This window comes from Perna viridis, chromosome 11, assembly GCF_037379345.1.
Source record: "Perna viridis isolate PV_CMFRI_1.1 ecotype Kerala chromosome 11, ASM3737934v1, whole genome shotgun sequence".
Taxonomy (NCBI): Eukaryota; Metazoa; Mollusca; class Bivalvia; order Mytilida; family Mytilidae; genus Perna; species Perna viridis.
This window is the reverse complement of record NC_142455.1, coordinates 35,969,566-35,989,952: the sequence shown is the minus strand read 5'-3', so window position 1 is coordinate 35,989,952 and position 20,387 is coordinate 35,969,566. Positions and strand designations below refer to the sequence as shown.

Sequence of the window (20,387 nt, the reverse complement as noted above, 5' to 3'; positions counted from 1 at the left end):
AAGTATAATATTATTTTTTCCCCAAATAAACATACACCTGCCTGATCATCACAGGTAATTGATAATAGTAAAACAAAATCACCTTTAATAGTGCAATTAATTAGTACTACAATAGACATAGGATAAAGTAGGTTAAACAACAATAACTTCAGAGGTGTAGCATCCAAATCTGGATTGGTATGATGGGAATGACACCTTACTAGGGGGTTCTTGGGTGGTAGTAAAATCTCCCAATTTTTTACAATTTTTACAAGAATTTTAGGTACTGCATTTCATTCCAACATAAATCATTGGTATGGTGCTAGCTGTACTAAGTGCTTTGCCCCTGAACTTACGGTAGTACCTGCTGTATAACTTACTAAATCCTGTATCATTTGTTCTTACAATGTTATTATCATAGTGTGATATTTCTGAAAGTGAAGTTTTGAAACCTTCTATATAATTGACATATGTGGGAGCTTTCAACTCCTGGTCTTCCTGTAGGAATGAGATTTACCAAATGCCCCTCTTTCTGTTTGATAACTTGAAAGATTAAACCAAGAACTTTTGTAGAATTATAAGAATTCGGTTATCTATTTACTTTTGTTTGTTGTCTTTCTTGTAAAAAAATTGGTTAATGATATTATTGTTGTAAGAGTTTCTATGGTAACAGTACAATACAAGTACAGAATGACAATAAGAGGGAAAAGATGAAATCACTGCATTTAAGTAAAATATCATTTCAATATAAATCATGTTCATCCTTTTGTCATCTCCTAGACTGATCTTGCTGAAGGCTGTTCCTCTTTTTTTAATCTGCATTTAGAAATCTAAAATATGACAAAACTATCCAAACCAACGTCCTTATTAGTTGTTATATCTGTAATCTCCATGCATTTCTTTTGTCTCCACCAGACTGATGAATTATCTCCCCTGGCTATCACATCTCACCATCTGATTTTTAACTATTGATGAAGCTTTTCTTATTGTTCTGTGAGATGGTGATGAAATGATACTTGGTTTAAATGTGCATTTTGTATGAAGGACATTTGTCCGGGGATTTTAAAGTATTTGAGCCAGAACTTAAACTAAAAATGGTATTTAAAACTTGAAAAAAAGATAGATAGAACAATTATTGCAGGTGAGAGGCTTTGTTACTGAATGTACTGCAATATATAGATTTAAACAAAAATTCAGCTGATAGAGGAATAGGAGAACTACTATTGTGAATATATGCATCAAGATGCTTGTAAAAAAAGGGGGATGTCTTTGTTAGAATATTTCATTGTATTTTCATATTAGTTGTTTTAGCCTATCTGTTTTCCTTGTGTAAAAATTTGGAAGGTTTTGATCAAGTAAACAGATAAATATTTGGTTTCAATTCGTTTTAATTAAAACCCATATTTGCATAAGTTGGTTTGAATACCTCTGAAATCTAACCTTTATTTGGCCTCAGTTTGAATTCCTCTTAAATGTATCCCTTATTTGGCCTCTATCATAGGAGAAAATTAGGGAGTACATTAAATACAGAATGTGATCAGACTTGTTTCTCATAAGAAATGTCAGAGAATTATACAACCTGAATGTGGCATTTGATATTTGTTTTGTTTTAAGGTTGTGAAATGAAATTATACATATACAGTACATAGAGCTTATCACATGTTATTGAATAAATTACCATTTAATTATGGGAATGTTCAATAATGTTTTGTTTATTTTCAGCAACCTATAAATACCTTTTATGCAAATTAGGACTGAATCTAAAATGTCTCTGTAATTTTAAGTGTTACTGTCCAAATTGCTATTGTTTCATTCTTAATTTTCGCTTCTCTTTAATGGATTCATGGTCAAGTTCTACAATACACTGCAGGTGCTTTAGTAGTACCTGAAATACAAAAATTATGTGTTTTATACTTGAAAAGAATTATTTGCTATTCATATTTTTAATTATGATATTTCTTCTTATAAGTCAAGTTTATAGCTGTAAAAGGAATTACAAAAATTAACTTACATGACTTTATTTAATAACTTGACATGTCATGCAATACGAAGCAGGAGACTATATGTGTTGAGAACTCTTTGTGAGAGCACATTCACAATTAGTATTTTACTCAGGTCTAAATTAATATAATGTTTGTTTGGCATTTCTTAAACCATAATGCTCACATATGCAGAGAAATAATTTTATTTTAGAATTCAGAATCCCAAATTGGATCAAAAACAAACTATGTTGATGTTAAATATCCTTTCAAAGATAAAGAAAAGAGAGAAAGAAAAATGAGAATACAATCTTTATGGATTGGGTCATTTTTTCTCCTTAGGTAAATGATGAACTATCACAATTTTAATTAGGCCCTGGTAATATGCTTTACGAACTATCACAATTTTAATTAGGCCCTGGTAATATGCTTTACAAACTATCACAATTTTAATAAGGCCTCGGTAATATGCTTTACGAACTATCACAATTTTAATTAGGCCCCCGGTAATATGCTTTACAAACTATCTCAATTTTAATTAGGCCCTGGTAATATGCTTTACGGATGCATTTCACTTTTTGCTTGCCATTGAAGAACAATTGTCCATTTTAAGGTCATCCTTCTCTCTCTATGTATATAAAGTGCCTGTATTTTGCTGATACAGTGCTTTAAGAAATTCTTTAATATTGAAGTGACAGATTGTTGTTGAAAGGAGATCATATTCTACCGATTGATTCAATGTCATGATGTTGTAGAAGATTTTACAATCATTTAGTTCCATTAAATTATACCACAAGACAACTTAATATCTTCTCTGATTTAGGACTGAATTAAAATGTAATTGGGATGACCAAATTAAAAAACATAGAGCTGAAGCTATTTCTCTGCTGACGGAATTGAGTCGCATTTACCAATTCAAATATTGATCCATATTTTGATGGTGTGGTATTTTTACATATATATATTACTTTATTGTAATGATCATTTTATAAACTGAATATTTGTCTATTGAACAGTTAGTCTGTCACATTAATGGATCACTGTACTAAGTCTTATGCGTGAGAATCAATTCTTTTTGGCAATAAAATTTTATTTGGAGTCTATCTAACTTAATAGAAACCCAATTTGTCTGATTACTGTTTAAGTGGCATTTTTTGCAGATTAAAACTTAATTTAAGTCCATGTGATATTTTATAGTACTATCTTTCACCAATACCAGGTGATTAAAAAGGAGATACAGATGAGACAAGCCTCCTCAAATCAGCAAAAAAATTCAATTGATCTTGAACTTAATATTATATCATTGATCTTAGACTTTATATAGCATTGATGTTGAAAATAGTATGATACCAATTGACAAAAATCTTGAACTTAATATTTTTTTTATTTGCAGATTGTTGGCAAAGAAGATCAGGTGAGCAAATATTTCTATCTCATTTCTGTAGTATAGTGCCATGTGTTACATCTAATACTTCAACAGATTTTAGCTTACATGTATTTTATTCATTGTCCAAGGTCTGAATCCATTATTAGTTTTAGACAGAATTTTAAAGTTTAATGAATTAAGCTTTGAAGGTCAAAAGTCATGAAGGTGCAGTAGTAGCTCTCTTCACTGGAGGCTAGATTGGTGGTTTATACCGTCTTGACTATCCTTGCGGATCTCGCATGACGGCCCCTTGCAGGAATTGTGTTAGAAGATGTCTGTTAGTAGTTGGAGGTAGCAAAGCCCAGCCTTTGGGATATGTGACTGAAGAACTCAGAGTATGTCCTACTAGGGGCTAGCTTACTCTCAGACCCCACATTGATCCGAGAGTGTTTCCCCACTCTATTTGGGAATACACCAACGCGTAGAGTGGAGGCTAGTGATTTAGGATCATATAGGCTGTAGTATCTCTTCACAGGAGGCCTTTAATCATGGATTTGATAGGCTGTAGTATCTCTTCACTGGAGGCCTTTAATCAAGGATTTTATAGGCTGTAGTATCTCTTCACTGGAGGCCTTTAATCAAGGATTTTATAGGCTGTAGTATCTCTTCACTGGAGGCCTTTAATCAAGGATTTTATAGGCTGTAGTATCTCTTCACTGGAGGCCTTTAATCAAGGATTTTATAGGCTGTAGTAGTTCTTACTGCTAGATTTTTATGATGCATAGATTGGTTTGAAATTGCATACAGGTAGGGTCACGTGTGACTTTTTTTGCCCCTAGTCACACAACAACCCCCTGTTTACTCAAGTGACTTCTAAATTCACATATGATTTAGGCCTTCAAGCTAATTTTAGTTGGTTTCTATGAAAATTTTGTCACATCATGATAAATCTAGAAACTTATAAAATTCTATTAAAATCATTGCATCTCTTGTTCTTGCCTAATAGAGGTTGACAGTGATGTTGAGTTTTCTTGTTCAGTCATTCTCTGCACTTTTCAAAGCATGATCTAAATGAATGTTTTGAATAGATTCCATAGTGCAGTGTGAAGAATTCAGATTTATCTTTTAACAACAAGAATTCTCACTTTTCTCCTTTGTAACAAAAGAAATGCATTTTGTAAACTTTTTCGATGGCTGTGGGATAGATTGTACCATGGAGATAGATGTCCTCTTTAGTGTGATATAATCAATAAACAGAAGTCATCACTGGTTTACAATCGGTGGTTTACAGCTATGATGACTTGCTGAGGATGAAAAATTATCCATATTTCTAAGTGAAATATGACATTGTGTTTTTGGAAAGATGTTGTTGTATATGCCTCTAGGAATTATTGTTCATGTTGTTTTAATCTGTTTCAGCCTTTAACCTTCGATCAATACATTTGCTCTTGTAGAAGATTTTGCTTTTAAATTGGAAATTGGCATGGTGACATTGCCTTTAAATGTATTTTTTATGTACAAGTAGTAACAATTATCTCCCTTCTTTTTCAACACGCACGCACGCATGCACACACATCAGTTTTTATTTCTATTTAGCCTAAAGACGTTGAAGTTCTAAGATTCACCATTGATGTTAGTCTCCTACATCAATGGCTGTCCTCGTCTCTATAGAATAAAACAGAAAATATGTTGTCTATGCTAGCATTATTACATCTTCAATACCGTGTATCCTGTTCCCTCATTAAATCAGACGCCGTCCCCAGTCTATGTTATACTGTGATGTTTTGATCCTTAGCCATATAAGGTTAACCTCTAGAGAGAACTACAATGTCTTTAACCTTTAGTACATTCTTAGAAGCAATATGATTCCCTGTCTGATTAAACTGTTGTTAGTTTTAAGGTTCGGTCTAACAAACTTGGGATTTTAAAACTTACTTTAATCTGTCTCTTTGAGCATTGCTTCTAAAATGTCAATGCTCCAATGTTTTTCATTCCTTCATTAAACTTCCATGATATAACTATACTCTAGGAGTGGATGGTATATTGCAGTCACCTTGTTTATCAGTCCATAACTGCATCCATCTTTTATTATGTCACTATAAATGTCGTTATATTCATATTAAACCCTAATTGATGGATTGATTTGAAATTTGGTATGTGCCTTTATATTAATGTCAGATATCAACTTGCAGTATGAGTTTGAGTATACCTAGCATGACAATGTATCATATTGTGTAAGTGTGCAGTGAACCTTATTCCTGCAATTTATTAAGTGGCAATAAAAAGTCTCCTAATAATTTTCTTGAGATTTCCACCTAAACATTCCTTTTCACCAAGAAAAGTCAATATGTTTGTTTAGAATTTAATAGACCTACATTCAAATGAACTATTTTTTTTAAATCTGGAAAATGATAGCAGGTCCTTTGGGCAAAATATAAGATACTGTTTGACTTTCATGACAGTCGTGTTTCATCAATAAGGTGAGATTTAATCAACAAAAACATATGTATCTTTACAGTGTGTGTCTTTTGAGACCCATTAATAGTTCTTATCCCACCCACTCCTTTCTTATAGTATTCTCAAATATTTCTAATTACAAGTATTCGGTCTTACTTTGTGAAAGTAAGGAAACATGAGAATTATTGCCATAAGGATAGGCATCATATTAGTCATGTGATCTTCCTTGCAGGGGCATCAACACTGAAAACTGAATTCTGGTGGGTTGCTTTTAATGACCAAACATGGTACAATGATATGTTTTTTACTGTACATGTTGCATGTTTTTGCTTTGTACAACGAAATATATCACAATTTTGATCTTCAAATTCATGCATATTAAAATATATTCATGATGTTCTCCCACTGTCTGACAAACCAAAGTTGACCATACCACTTTTTCTCCACATACTAATCCTACAACAGAAATGTTGTTCTGGAAGTACATAAGAGTACCAGATGGTTTTCACATTGTCTTCCATGAGAGTTACTGACAAACTATTGATTTTTATCAATTTAGATTGAAGATCAGAATAGATATAGCAGTCACCAGAGCCTTTAGATTTGTAAAGCCTGTTAGCATCTGAAATTATCTTACACTACCGCAGGAAAATAGTCCACTGGCATGACCCATTAAAATTCAAATACAGATAGTTGGGTCCACTTAATGGGTATTTTTAATTTGTCATATTTAATTCTGTGCTATTTACGCCAATTAACAAACCCAATAAACCACTTTTACTGCGAACTAAATTTGGTGTGTATTAACAACAATACAATACAAACCTCACTAATAACTGTTTATTTCTAAGACTTTGGTGTTTATGTTAATGTATGGGCATGACTCTTGAATTAGGTGCCCAGAAACTAAGCGCTTTTACATGACACACAGGTGTCTAAGTGATAACTTGTAGGACTTGAGCTGTATAGCTTATCAATCAAGGAATGTAGCTATTTGAGAGTGACATGTATCTAAGGGCATGGTTTATTTCAATGATTGTGGCTTTAGTTTGATTCAGTACATGAGTACTTTGATTTAATTAATTTGTATACTAACCAGTGCTCAACAATTCTAATTATAATCTGCTTTATACTGTAAAATATACATGAAAATTACTTCACTACAACAGATCTTTCAAATGTAACTTTCCCTGTCTAATTCAAGAGCTCTAGAACACTGAGGCTTCATTCCTTGCACATTGAAGAACTTCTCTGGATTTTACATTCTGTTTTGATATTTTTTTTACTACTTCATTTTGGATTTCCCAACTTCATAGTATTTGGTTCCTATGCTGCTATGAAAGGATTGGATGCTTACCCTACCAGTGCACCTGGTCCATGCTTACAGTTTTTAGTGCAATCAGAGTTTGCTTTATACATATTATTTTGGTTATTTTGTGGTGTTTATAATGTGTGTCTAATTTCCCTGTCCGGTCTTTGTCCCTCGATTATATTCTTTTCATTTTCGCTACATTCATGGTTCTCTTGAACATTCTTTTACCTTGAAGCATGTTTACAGCATACCAAAACTTGTATTATTTCTGTAAGTTTTGTATTTTGATATTTTCCCTTAAATGACAATCAGTAGTAGGAAGTATTTATAAGATAACTAAGTCGTATAATTGATAATGTTATTGAGGAGAAACATGGAGAAGTAACATGGAGATACAAATATGATAAATTAACTCAGATAGACAGCTTCTATTTCTTCCCTAAGTTACTTCACATGTTTTTAAGAATGCAATCTTTTTTTGTATTTCAACGATCAATAAGAAAACCTTTATTGATTTTTGTTGAATTTTTGACTGAATTTGTAACAAAGTGACTGATGTTTAATGCTGATAAAAATTTTAAAATGCCAGTTTTTACACTTTATCTCTGTAGATGTAAGTATGTGAGCATGGGTGTCCCTGGTTCCAATATCTATAGCCTTGAAAAAAAGGGAGTAATCTCAGCTTATCTTACTATCCAAAACTTAATTTGTAATTCTAATAAGTGATGTATAAAGTACAGTTTATTGTTGTTTAAGTGCAGGTTTGAGTTTAATTATGAAAATTTAAGACATACATCGTTGTTCTAAAACCACACTGTGTGAAATTTTATCTAAAAAATGTAAAACCCTGTTATCAGATGCCTATTATATTGTGTCTTGACAATTCACAAGGCCATTTTTGGCAATGGGTGTGACGCTATCTAACTTTATTTATTAATTCTTCCTATCTGAATTCTATAGAGAGTTATATTTCCTATCACCAGTGAAAGTTTTATTTACCATAGCAGGAGAATGTAAATGTTTGTCCGTTTACTATACAACTATAAACTACAACCATATAGGCTCACTAAGTATATGAGTCAATATTTACTCTTATTCATTCTACTGATAATTTAAACAAGGAACCAGATTGAAATTGGTCAGGACGAATTACAACTCTTTATCTTTGTACCTTTATTGAACATCTACAACTCAATGGTCAAATGATTTTTAACGATGTGTACTTTTGGTTTAATGTAGGGTGTTGAATTTAAATTTAGAATAATCTCTGTTGTAAAGATTCAAGAATTCAGTGCCTTATGAATTATATTGTGGTAAAGGGTATTGAAAAAGATTGAAATGAATCTTCATTTAAAGCAAAAAGAAATGTCAATACAAGATTTATTATACTGAATATTGCTGTAAATGAAAATAGTTCTAGTTTAAAGAGCTCATCAAATTCATAAAATATATCTCTAAAGGATCAATGAAATTTGAATACATAGATATATGAGAACATTTGACCCACATGATATACTATATACCCTTTTTAATTATTAGAATTTAATATAGCACTTTAATTAAATGAAGGTTATCATTTTCAAGACCATTAAAAAACAAGGTTATTGATTGTTGTATGATCAGGAGCAGTGAGACACTTGCTTTGCAATGTCGAATGGTATAGTGGAACCATCTTTTTGTCCAAATTTCATCCCAATAGATTGACTCTCAATGAATGAATTGATTTCAGTTTTGGTTCATTGCTTTATATAGACGTAGTTAGCAACTTGAATTGCTGTCAGATTTCAACTTCCAAAATACCCAACATAACAATGCATACAGCTTCATGTTATAACATGTTTAGATCAATTATGGATAGTTACCTTTTAACTTTAAAGAAAAATGTGATACATTGTTGCTGGTATACATTGTTTATAAGAAATCCTATAAAGAATTCAGAGGCTCAACTGTCCTGAACTATTTTGTTTTAATATAATAATGTGATCCTTGAAAGTATGTTACTGAGATTCAGAAGATCCTTGATATCTGTATCCCATCTCTGAAGGATGGTGGGGGTAAACTGTGTTATCCTTGTTTGTGTTTCCAGCTGTAACAATTTTTTCTATCAGTTTTTTCAGCAACTACTCTTCACAGTAGCTTTAACACATTCTTCCTGTAGGTATGCTTTATGGTGGGATTCATTCTTCCTGTAGGTATGCCATACAGTGGGATTCATCCTTCCTGTAGGTATGCCGTACGCTGGGATTCATCCTTCCTGTAGGTATGCCGTAACGTGGGATTCATCCTTCCTATGGGTATGCCCTACAGTGGGATTCATTGTTCCTGTAGGTATGCTGTATGGTGGGGTTCATCCTTCCTGTAGGTATGCAGTATGGTGGGATTCATCCTTCCTGTACATATGCTATATGTTGAGATTCATTCTTCCTGTAGGTATGCCCTACGGTGGGATTCATTCTTCCTGTAGGTATGCTGTATGGTGGGATTCATTCTTCCTGTAGGTATGCCCTATAGTGGAATTTGTCCTTCCTGTAGGTATGCTGTATGATGGGATTCATTCTTCCTGTAGGTATGCTCTATGTTGGGATTCATCCTTCCTGTAGGTATGCCATATGGTGGGATTCATCCTTTCTGTAGGTATGCAATATGTTGGGATTCATTCTTTCTGTAGGTATGCCATATGGTAGGATTCATCCTTTCTTTAGGTATGCAATATGTTGGGATTCATCCTTTCTGTAGGTGTGCTATATGGTGGGATTCATCCTTCCTGTAGGTATACTCTATGTTGGGATTCATCCTTCCTGTAGGTATGCCATATGGTGGGATTCATCCTGTCTGTAGGTATGCAGTATGTTGGGATTCATCCTGTCTGTAGGTATGCTATATGTTGGGATTCATCCTTCCTGTAGGTATACTATATGATGGGATCCATTCTTCCTGTAGGTATGCCATATTGTGGGATTCATCCTTCCTGTAGGTATTCTATATGGTGGGATCCATTCTTCCTGTAGGTATGCCATATTGTGGGATTCATCCTTCCTGTAGATATACTATATGGTGGGATCCATTCTTCCTGTAGGTATGCCATATTGTGGGATTCATCCTTCCTGTAGGTATGCCGTACGCTGGGATTCATCCTTCCTGTAGGTATGCCGTAACGTGGGATTCATCCTTCCTATGGGTATGCCCTACAGTGGGATTCATTGTTCCTGTAGGTATGCTGTATGGTGGGGTTCATCCGTCCTGTAGGTATGCAGTATGGTGGGATTCATCCTTCCTGTACATATGCTATATGTTGAGATTCATTCTTCCTGTAGGTATGCCCTACGGTGGGATTCATTCTTCCTGTAGGTATGCTGTATGGTGGGATTCATTCTTCCTGTAGGTATGCCCTATAGTGGAATTTGTCCTTCCTGTAGGTATGCTGTATGATGGGATTCATTCTTCCTGTAGGTATGCTCTATGTTGGGATTCATCCTTCCTGTAGGTATACTCTATGTTGGGATTCATCCTTCCTGTAGGTATGCCATATGGTGGGATTCATCCTTTCTGTAGGTGTGCTATATGGTGGGATTCATCCTTCCTGTAGGTATACTCTATGTTGGGAATCATTCTTCCTGTAGGTATGCCATATGGTGGGATTCATCCTTCCTGTAGGTATGCAGTATATTGGGATTCATCCTGTCTGTAGGTATGCTATATGTTGGGATTCATCCTTCCTGTAGGTATACTATATGATGGGATCCATTCTTCCAGTAGGTATGCCATATTGTGGGATTCATTCTTCCTGTAGGTATACTATATGGTGGGATCCATTCTTCCTGTAGGTATGCCATATTGTGGGATTCATCCTTCCTGTAGGTATGCCATATTGTGGGATTCATTCTTCCTGTAGGTATGCTGTATGGTGGGATTCATTCTTCCTGTAGGTTTGCCATATGGTGGGATTCATTCTTCCTGTAGGTATGCTGTATGGTGGGATTCATTTTTAGAAAAGTTTGATGTATTTGTGTTTTCTGAGGACTTTGTTTATTTTCCAAATATGGTGATTGAAAGCATTAATGAGCCATCGCTCACAAATTTCTTGTTATATTTGAAATTCAAAAAGTTCCTCATTTGCAATTTCCTCTCTACATCTGTATGCCTTCATATATCATGTTCCATACACTATGTTGTATTTAGTGCCAATCCGTATAAAATACAGACACTGTCAATTGTGATAAAATATTCACTGAATAAATTCTACTTCTCTGTTTACAAAGGCCATACTTTTACATCACTGTACTCCTTTTTGTATACTGATCTATATTTTGGAGAAAACCATTCATTCAACTTCAGCCTGGTCCTTATAAAGTCAAGTTGCTCTAATATTTCTTGTTAGAAACAGAAAAAAAATTACATTAGAAAGACATAATTCTTTCTGAGTTAAGTGAGTTGAATCTAAAATACAGACATGAAATAAAACCAGAATGACACTGAAGGTGTCTAGACCATTGTTTTAATTACAATATTTACATAAAAACAATTAAATTCATAGTCCACCTTACAACAAGGATTTTAAACAGGAACTGTGGCTCATCTTAAGATGGCATTTTGATAATCCTCTTGTGAGATTAATTTATGTGTATAATAGATATTCAATATGTGCATACCACTAAATTTTCTTATGGTTTTTATATCATAATAAATGCACAACGATATCAGGGCTTGATGTATAATAATTAGATATAATGGGGAAAAAATAATTGAAAATGCATTGATAAGAGATTATATGTGTAATGGACATATGAATTTGGGCTTAAGTCAGATAAAAAAGAAAAGCATATGGACGACACTTAAGATAATTAAGTTATTAAGTAAAGGAAATGCTAGACCAGAAATCCTGGTCTTATTTTGCCTGACCATAGTCATTACTTGGATGGGCAATATTTATTTGTTACGTGCTCATCTTCGACATCCTTTTACTTTGGGAACGATTTTTTGTCAACATCTTTCTACTGCAGAGACTATTTGTTATCCAATATTACATCATGTCTTTTGTATGGACTAACATCTCAGACTTGGCCAATAACAGCAAGGTAGGGAGAATTTGAACATCTTTTAATTTTGAGGTTTTAACTTAGTTACTGATAAAGAATTCAGAATTTTTCTATCTAATTTAAAAAAAAAAAGTCAAAATTTAATGTAATCCGTGAAGTCTCATGAGAATTGTTTATTGCTACATGTTCAATGCATGGAAATAGCAGAATTTATTGTTATGCAAATTGAATGCACAACTGTTTGCATAAAATGGCCATTGTGATTGATCCCTGATGGGAGATAATGAGTTTGTCACAATAAGATTGACTGAGAATCAATGCTATAGAATCGGTCTGTAGTTTCCAAACCAATTATATTTCTTGTAGTACTTCTGATCTTCAATATCTGTGAAAAGTTTTAATTGTTATCATTGTACGTGCTTTGACAAAAATTAAACTGCTTTATCAGTGTATAATAATTGAGAAATCAATGTCACAGACTTAGAACATTGGTTTCCTTTATGAAGGGTTGGGAACTACTTCAGGTTTGGAATGACCAGATCTTGTTGGCTTAAAAGTTACATGGTCCGCTGTGATCAATTATTTGTTGTGTGACATAAGCCCCTGATCAATATTGCATTAAACTTCTTTAGTGTACCACTTGACATGGAGGGTAGGTGTCCTCTGCTTTTCTAGAAATACCTGCTGATCTGCTCATTACATGTCCTCTGCTGTTCTAGAAATACCTGCTGATCTGCCCATTACATGTCCTCTGCTGTTCTAGAAATACCTGCTGACCTGCTCATTACATGTCCTCTGCTGTTCTAGAAATACCTGCTGATCTGCCCATTACATGTCCTCTGCTGTTCTAGAAATACCTGCTGACCTGCTCATAAAAATAAAACTTCTAACCCTACTGGTGCATCTAGTCATATGTTCTAAGTGTACTGTTGGAGTTGCTCATTTATCATTCTGAATGTACTTGACATTTAGGTTTTGGTGATCGTTCTTTTAATAGTTTTCCTTGACTGTGGCAATCTTTGTTACATTACAGTACAATATTAATCATAAATCATTTGGTCTTATCTATGTTCCATTCTTGAACACAGAAATGGAAAATTTTGTGCTCTATGAAATATTCATTGTGTCTAGCATACGTTCCTGGTGTTTGAGTATCATACATATGAAAATAGGAGGTATGGTATGACTGCCAAGTCTTGTTTTAAAATTAAATATCTTTTTTAGTGCCAATACAATGTACTAATACTGAGGTCTTCATCAAGGAATTCTGTTAAGAAAGGAATAATGTGTTGTACTCGATTTTTTCTAATATTTTACAATATATGATTTCTTATTGCACACTTTCCTTTGAAGAATGATTGGCCTTCATTCTGGGGTTTGGTGCATTCTTTTGAACTATAAAAAAAATGAAATTTCCATTTCTCAAACATAATGGAAAGTTTATCATGGCTTTTTTTAAAATTTACATTAGACACAATGCACACTGCATCTTTTTTTGAGGAGATTCACTTTCAACTAATTTTACTGTAGACTTGAAAATTAATGATGTGTGCAAAAAACTTTTTATAGCCATAAATTTGAAATAAAATATCTAAGATAAGATACTGAAGATCCTATATTGTGTTGAGGTATGCATACATTTAATGGACAAAAGTTTTATTAGCTTGTGTGCTCCATTACTGTGAATCAGTTTTACTGATATAGTGCAGGATAGGCACATGTTTGGCCTTGTGGCATTAAACTAGCAGGAAACATTTTTAATTTTTAAATTTTTTTAGCTCTGACATCTTTTAAATGTCACAAAAACATTTCTTGTATATATATGATTGGTATTTCTACATATGCTACAGCTGTTTTCATGTGAGGTCTGTACTGATTTCAGTAACTGTATTCATTCATCCCTCTGTCTTCAGAAGCCAGTCCTTTACTGAAGGTTATATTTATTTTATTGTTTCAGCAAGTTTATTATCAATAATTATATTATCATGCACTAAAACCAGTCATTGGAGTAATTTATTTACTGTAGGAAACAATGAAACAATTATTGAATATAACTTGGCCTATCAAGGATTATCTCCGCTGTATTCATTTTTTTTCAAAAGGAAAGAAATGTAAAAAAAAGCGACAAAACTATCTATTTTTGCCTTATGTAGTTAACAAATTGACTTGGCAAAAGCAATCCAATACACCAATAAAAGTATTGTGTATTGCTTAATGGACTGGTCATAATCCTATGGTCAGTCAGTAAATGATTAGGAATTTATGTATTGGTAAATAGACAATTAGATGATACAGATAGGTAATTGTCAATTATACAATCATAACTGTTGTGATTGCTGCCTTGATGAACTTCAAGATAAAATGTCGGTTAGTTGGTTAGGGATAGTTTTCTATGACTATGAATTCATACCTAGTCAAATGTATTTTTTGGAAGTAGAAACAGTAATCTGTACATCTTTACACATATTAATGTTGACTTGTTTAATACAGAACAGGCTATTTGAAATGTGCTTTAACTTTAAATATCTCGTACATAGGTTGTTTGTATTAGGCAGTGCTGTACATTTAAGGTGTCCACAATTGACAGCTTAAAAGATCAGACAAATCACATTTTCCCTTTCTTAAAATAGAAAGATGGTTAATTACTGACAGTTGTGAGGAAATAGCTAGTGTCTGTGATCATAATTAAAGACAAATTATGCAGAACAATATTGTTTTGGTTTGATACAACAGTCAGTGTTGTCAGTGATTGTAGGGTACTAATGGATTAACCATATCATACAATGAAGATATTTATTGGGTTTTTTATGAAGCATTTCTGGTGTCCATGGTAGTGTTTATGGCAATGTTAAACACAAAGGTTTGGCATATACACATCACTGAGAAATCAAGAGATTCACAAAAATTGTCCCAAATATTTCCCCAATAAATGTATAAAAATGTGCATCAGATTATTTTTACAGTACAATGCTAAATAACTAATCTATACGATTTACTTTCCAAGTATTTTTCCAGTGTTTTAATGTAAAATACTTGAATTAGTCAAGATGCTTATTCTAATCCAAATATCAGTGGTTTAGTATATAATGTTCCTCTGGAGTCAAACAAAATTTGGATACAGAAAGGGATTATGAAGTTAATGGTTTGACAGGTCTTCTAGATAGAATATTAGCTCGTTTCATAGGGTTGAATTTAGTAAATGATCACTATTTCTCTTTCACCTGATTTATGAGACAGTCTTTGGTTTTGTCTTTTTCTAATAATGAACAACTAAGATTTCCCCTTGTGCCATTTTGTTAATGACTTATCTTTACCTAGATTTGTTACTCATTTCTGTGATTAGAAAAAGTCGTGATTAATCAATCGACGAGCAGGATATTGGACAACACATTTCCATCCCTATAAGTAGATTTCATACTTTTTATTCTATTAATTAATGAATCACACAATATAAAATAAACATGTAAAAAAAAATATTCCTTTTCACGCAAACATCTCATTAACTCAAATTGGATAAAAACAAAGGCTGATTCTACCTTTAGCTATAATTGGACGAGAGGATCAAAGAAAAAGATTCTGTAAGGCGCAACGCTTTCCTTTATGTTGATGCATTACTTATGAGTTAGCTGCGAGCCAAGGTGATATTTTTAACACTTATCCTGAATTATATGATGTTGAAATCAGTTGATGAGACAAGATCCTTTATGATATTTTTACCACATAAGGTGGTGTTGAATATTTATCATGGTGAAAGGTTACAGAGTCAGTAAACAGATTGCATCAAACATACCCAGCATAATACAATTATTAGAGATCATGGGAGGGGCATAGGATAAAATTTGAATTAGGATCCTAATTTTCCTGATATAAAGCAGTTCAGATCAAAAGAAAAAAACAAGGAATTCTTTTTGTCGTAATATTTTATTGTTTAGATTTCACAAAAGTAGGCTGGCACGGAAGAAAAATGACAGGACCTATATTTCCATGTAAGCCCCATAAAGATTATTGTTCCAATTTGGAAGTCAAGTATCTCTAGATAACAAAACAAAAGGAAACTGTCAGAATGCTTTTGACCAATGTTCCAAATTTACTTGTTGTATCTTTTGAATTTAATGTAGTAATATTCGTCATGTATCCATAATTCTTTATGATTTTAGTGGAACTATATTTAAAAAAAAATACATCAAAAACATTCCTGTTCAAGTTGTATGGAAAAAGGGAGGTTTCTTGTAGATTGTGCACATTCTTTATTTTCTTGATCTTTTCTTGAATAAAACAAGTCAGAATTGTATAAACTTTGAAAACATATCTAATTCCATTCATACAAGCAATATATAAAGCTTCTTGTTGATTTGAAATGTTGGAGCAAAGTTCAACTTAGTATCAGTAGCATGTTAAGAGGATGAAAACTAAATCTGGCACTGATCGCTCTGTTAGAACTTTAGGGTTTAAGTAGATATTAGGGCATCAACTTTTCTTTTGAGATGGTATTCATCTCCTGACAAAGCCCTCTGAAATGATCAGATTTTGTCTCATTTTTATCTTCATTTTTATTTCCCAATTAGCAAATAATTGGTATTGTATTATTTTTTCCATAGAGATCAATAAATAATCAATTAGTAGATTGCATTCGTTTGGATATTGTCCTATTACATCTAATCATTCTCCCATTTCTCTCCAATACTTAGTATTTTTTTTTTAATTTTCTACCCTGTATGCACTCATCCTTAAGTAGAAATTGGACTGACTTACTTTTTACTTGCTTTTTGTTTTTCCTGTTAATTAGATTTGATGACTTTTTTTATGGTTCCTTGGGTTTAGTTTGTTTTTAATTATTGTGGTTTGTATTACATTGTCCCTTCAGGGTAAAAAAATTTGGATTTTTAAAAATCAATGTTTATTTTAAATAATAGGATTTAGTATTTTCTGGTTTAAATGGAGTATCAAATACCTGGCAGTCTCTGCATTGTTGAAATGAAATAAGATATTCTTTTTAGGTGAGGACCATAAAATTGAAAATTTAAAACCAAATGAAAGAAAAAAATTGATCAAGAGTATTTTGGATATTCCATCCATTATTTTTAACCTTGTATTCATAATAAAGTATTGAGCAAAATAATAGAAAGTGTTAATTTACATAAATAATTGATAAATTATTGAAATTTGACTGTTTTATTTATTTCATGAAATTTTATAAAGGCAGTCCATTAAAACCGTCAATACATGACTTGATCTTAATATTCAATGTTAGTTGACAATCAGAGTTCGTCAATACATTTGTGTCGGGTAATTAAATATTATTCTATTGAAGATAAGCGCTCCGTTAATTTGATAAAGGGAGAAGCTGTATGTGACAAAATATTGATGAATTTGGGCTTTATACCTGATCGAAGTTGCATTAACTAACCAATTAAATTTGCCGATACATAATTAAATTAAAACATTAGAGGCTTCATTTAATCATAGGTAATAAACTGAATGTGATGAAAGAACAATACTTGAGAATGATTTGAGGATCAGAATCAATACCTTGACCCTTTCCTCGACAAAAGATTTTTCTGTCCACAGTCTATCGTACACTTTATACAGATAGCAATTAGTGCTGTAATACCCTTTTCTGGACATATCCCTTTGTTGACTGTCCAATGGTAATACTACGAGGAATTTTGATTGGAAAAAGAGATTGAATACAACCAGTTTAAGGCCACTTCATTGTTCACAAGACAGCGTGACAAAAAGATTTTCCATTTTGGCTTGAGGGATAAAAACATTTCTGGATTAAATGTTTCTGATGCGTTCTGAAGGGACGTGATTCGTCATGCGGATCAGAATAAGAATAAACTAAACCTCAAAGTTGATAAAAATCTTATACGAAATTAAATGACAGTGAAACGGTCCACAAGTCTTTTCACCTTTTAAACGGAAACTATCGAGAGATAGAATGTCTCAAACAGGACAGTGATTAATATTTGAAAACCTGAGATTATAAAACGGTGTTCTAACTTCTGGATTTCTGTAAACATACACTGTTTTATTATGTACGCTACATTTTGAGTTGTGAAGAAGACAACATTTCTAATATATATGGAAGTTATACGACAATGGAAGTACGAGTTTTGAGAATTTTGAACGAGGCAAACCAAGCAAACCGTTTTCATCCATATTCTCAGGTAGGTCACTACGTAATTTGATGATAGCAAAAACAACAAACATTAGCTTTACCTCAGGTACCCCTTACAGTTGCAGGTGTGTCAAAGTAAAAAAAGAAGGGATAGAACAGGATTTAACTATTGTAAGTTGATTTAAGGTAAATTTGTATAAAAAATAAGAATAATTATCATCTAAATTACTCTTAAATACTTGCTTAGCTTATCTTGTTTGTGCGAAATTTTTATGCATAATTTTACAGTTATTAGGTTTACCTTGTGATAAGTTTTGAAAGAAATCCATCATTTTAAAAATCAGTGTTTGGTAAAAATAGAATTTGATATCCTTGTTGATCTGACATAGAGTACAAACATTACATGGACAAGACAATGATAAATGATTTACCATTAAAATGATAGCTATCACAAGTTTAATTCCTTTATTTACCTTTGCCACAACTTTTACTGAATTTTAATGTTTAAATGCTACTTTCAGACCTTGGGTTGACAAATAAGGGTTTAAAGGTCATCTCTCTTCCTTAATTACCAAATTATTTCACCTGTTCTGTAGTATATGAACTGTAGCAGAGGTCACAAGATTTTATCATGACCTAACAGGTGGAGGACTAATTAATATGTGTTCATTAACTGATAGTATTTAAACCCCACCTTTCACACTTTTGGGAATTAGGGTTATCTTTAACATACACTACACCCTCCCCCTTCCTTTGTAAATTTCAAACATAAAGCCATTACAAAATATTTACCCCTGTGTAGAATTTATAAAATCAATTCAGTTCTGATATTTTAATTGTGTTTTTAAATGGAACAATGAGCATTTTCAACCTAAATGAAAAAACACTGTTGAATACAAATTGAACTATTTAATGGTAGATTGGGTTTCTGTGAAATACATTTTTTTTCATTAGGAGGCTAATTTTAAACACTTACGTTACCAAGTGATCGAGACCACTATATTAGAATCCAGACCATTAGTGCTATTTCTATTTTAGGAAGTTAAAATACCCAGTACCAAATTAAGTAGCATAAAACTCTGTTTTTTTTCTCCATTAAACATATTTCAACAACCCCTTAGGTTCAACTTTGTGAAAATAATGTGCATCATGTCTGTCCTAAATCAACTATAGAAGAGAACAAAGTCTGTATTTGAGAATTTTTAACTTTGCTGTAGCTTCAATTTTCAGAAAAAGGGGGGGAGATTAAGTCATTATTGCGATGGATACCATAATTTAGTGACTTAATTTTGGTATTTTGAGAGATAACAAGATAGAAACTAAACAGCCTGCCATTGAAAACATACAAAAATATTGTCAAGATAGGGATATTATCATATATTCTACTATAGGATGTTCACATGTTAATAACCCTAGGGTAACATTGGTCTTTATTTGGCTGATACTTTTGACAAAAATTATCCTTTTGATAGTGCTCTGATCCTCAAGGGATTTCCTTTGTTAAATACACATAGAATTATTTAATACATGCAAATGAATTTCACCCAAGGTGGTGGTTGTTTATCTAAGTAAGATTAATTGCCTAAATTCTGCATCCAGCCTTGGTGATTAACTTGTAGAAAAAATCTAATTATTTGCAAATTTTCTCCTAATATTTATGAAAATTGAACTGGTTATGTAATTTGCATTACGCTCTGACACACGATCTGCCATGCCAGGTCATCTGACTATTAAGAAAGATCTTTGTTATTGATATCCCCAAATAAAGCCAGTTTTTCAGAAAATAAGATTTAGGAGTAAAATATTCCATGCCATACAAGCTGTTACTACTGTTCTAACAATAAATGTCAAGTGCAACCAATTTGTTTTATTTTCACAGCTATTTCTTATTAAAGGCTATTTTTAACTGATTCCATGCAAATGCACTCAACCCTAGTTATCTATTCTTTACTTAAAAACTTACAGAGAAAAACACATCAATGTATCATGCTACAGAACAATGTACTCTATGATGTACAAACATACAACTGTTATATATCAATCCATTACACAGAGTTTTAACATTTCATTAGATATTCAGCATGTAGTTCATTCTTATAATTAAAACATATAATACTATTATCTATATAATTAACAT

The 20,387-nt window shown here is 32.6% G+C and overlaps 1 protein-coding gene and 1 long non-coding RNA gene across 15 annotated transcripts in view; one reads left to right on the top strand and one right to left on the bottom strand.

Moving 5' to 3' along the window:
• LOC148603917 (RNA-binding motif, single-stranded-interacting protein 3-like) overlaps window positions 1-20,387 on the top strand; it is a 152,915-nt gene that overhangs the window by 67,251 nt on the left and 65,277 nt on the right. For 12 of the 13 annotated variants that reach the window (XM_088553422.1, XM_088553420.1, XM_088553418.1 and 9 more), the window contains one exon: window positions 3,352-3,372. In XM_088553422.1, coding sequence (XP_088409548.1) covers window positions 3,352-3,372 — 21 coding nt within the window. Of the gene's footprint in view, window positions 1-3,351; window positions 3,373-17,723; window positions 18,300-20,387 lie in introns of those variants that run through there. The other variant, XM_088553426.1, reaches the window with a different exon arrangement.
• LOC148603918 (uncharacterized) lies at window positions 656-20,285 on the bottom strand. 2 transcript variants are annotated; one of them, XR_015916813.1, is made up of 3 exons: window positions 20,214-20,285; window positions 12,855-12,994; window positions 656-1,864 (listed from the first exon to the last, which is right to left on the bottom strand). It is a non-coding gene; the product is annotated as an uncharacterized LOC148603918 (long non-coding RNA). The 2 variants fall into 2 exon arrangements; XR_015916812.1 differs by lacking the exon at window positions 12,855-12,994 and having other exon boundaries at window positions 656-795; window positions 1,716-1,864.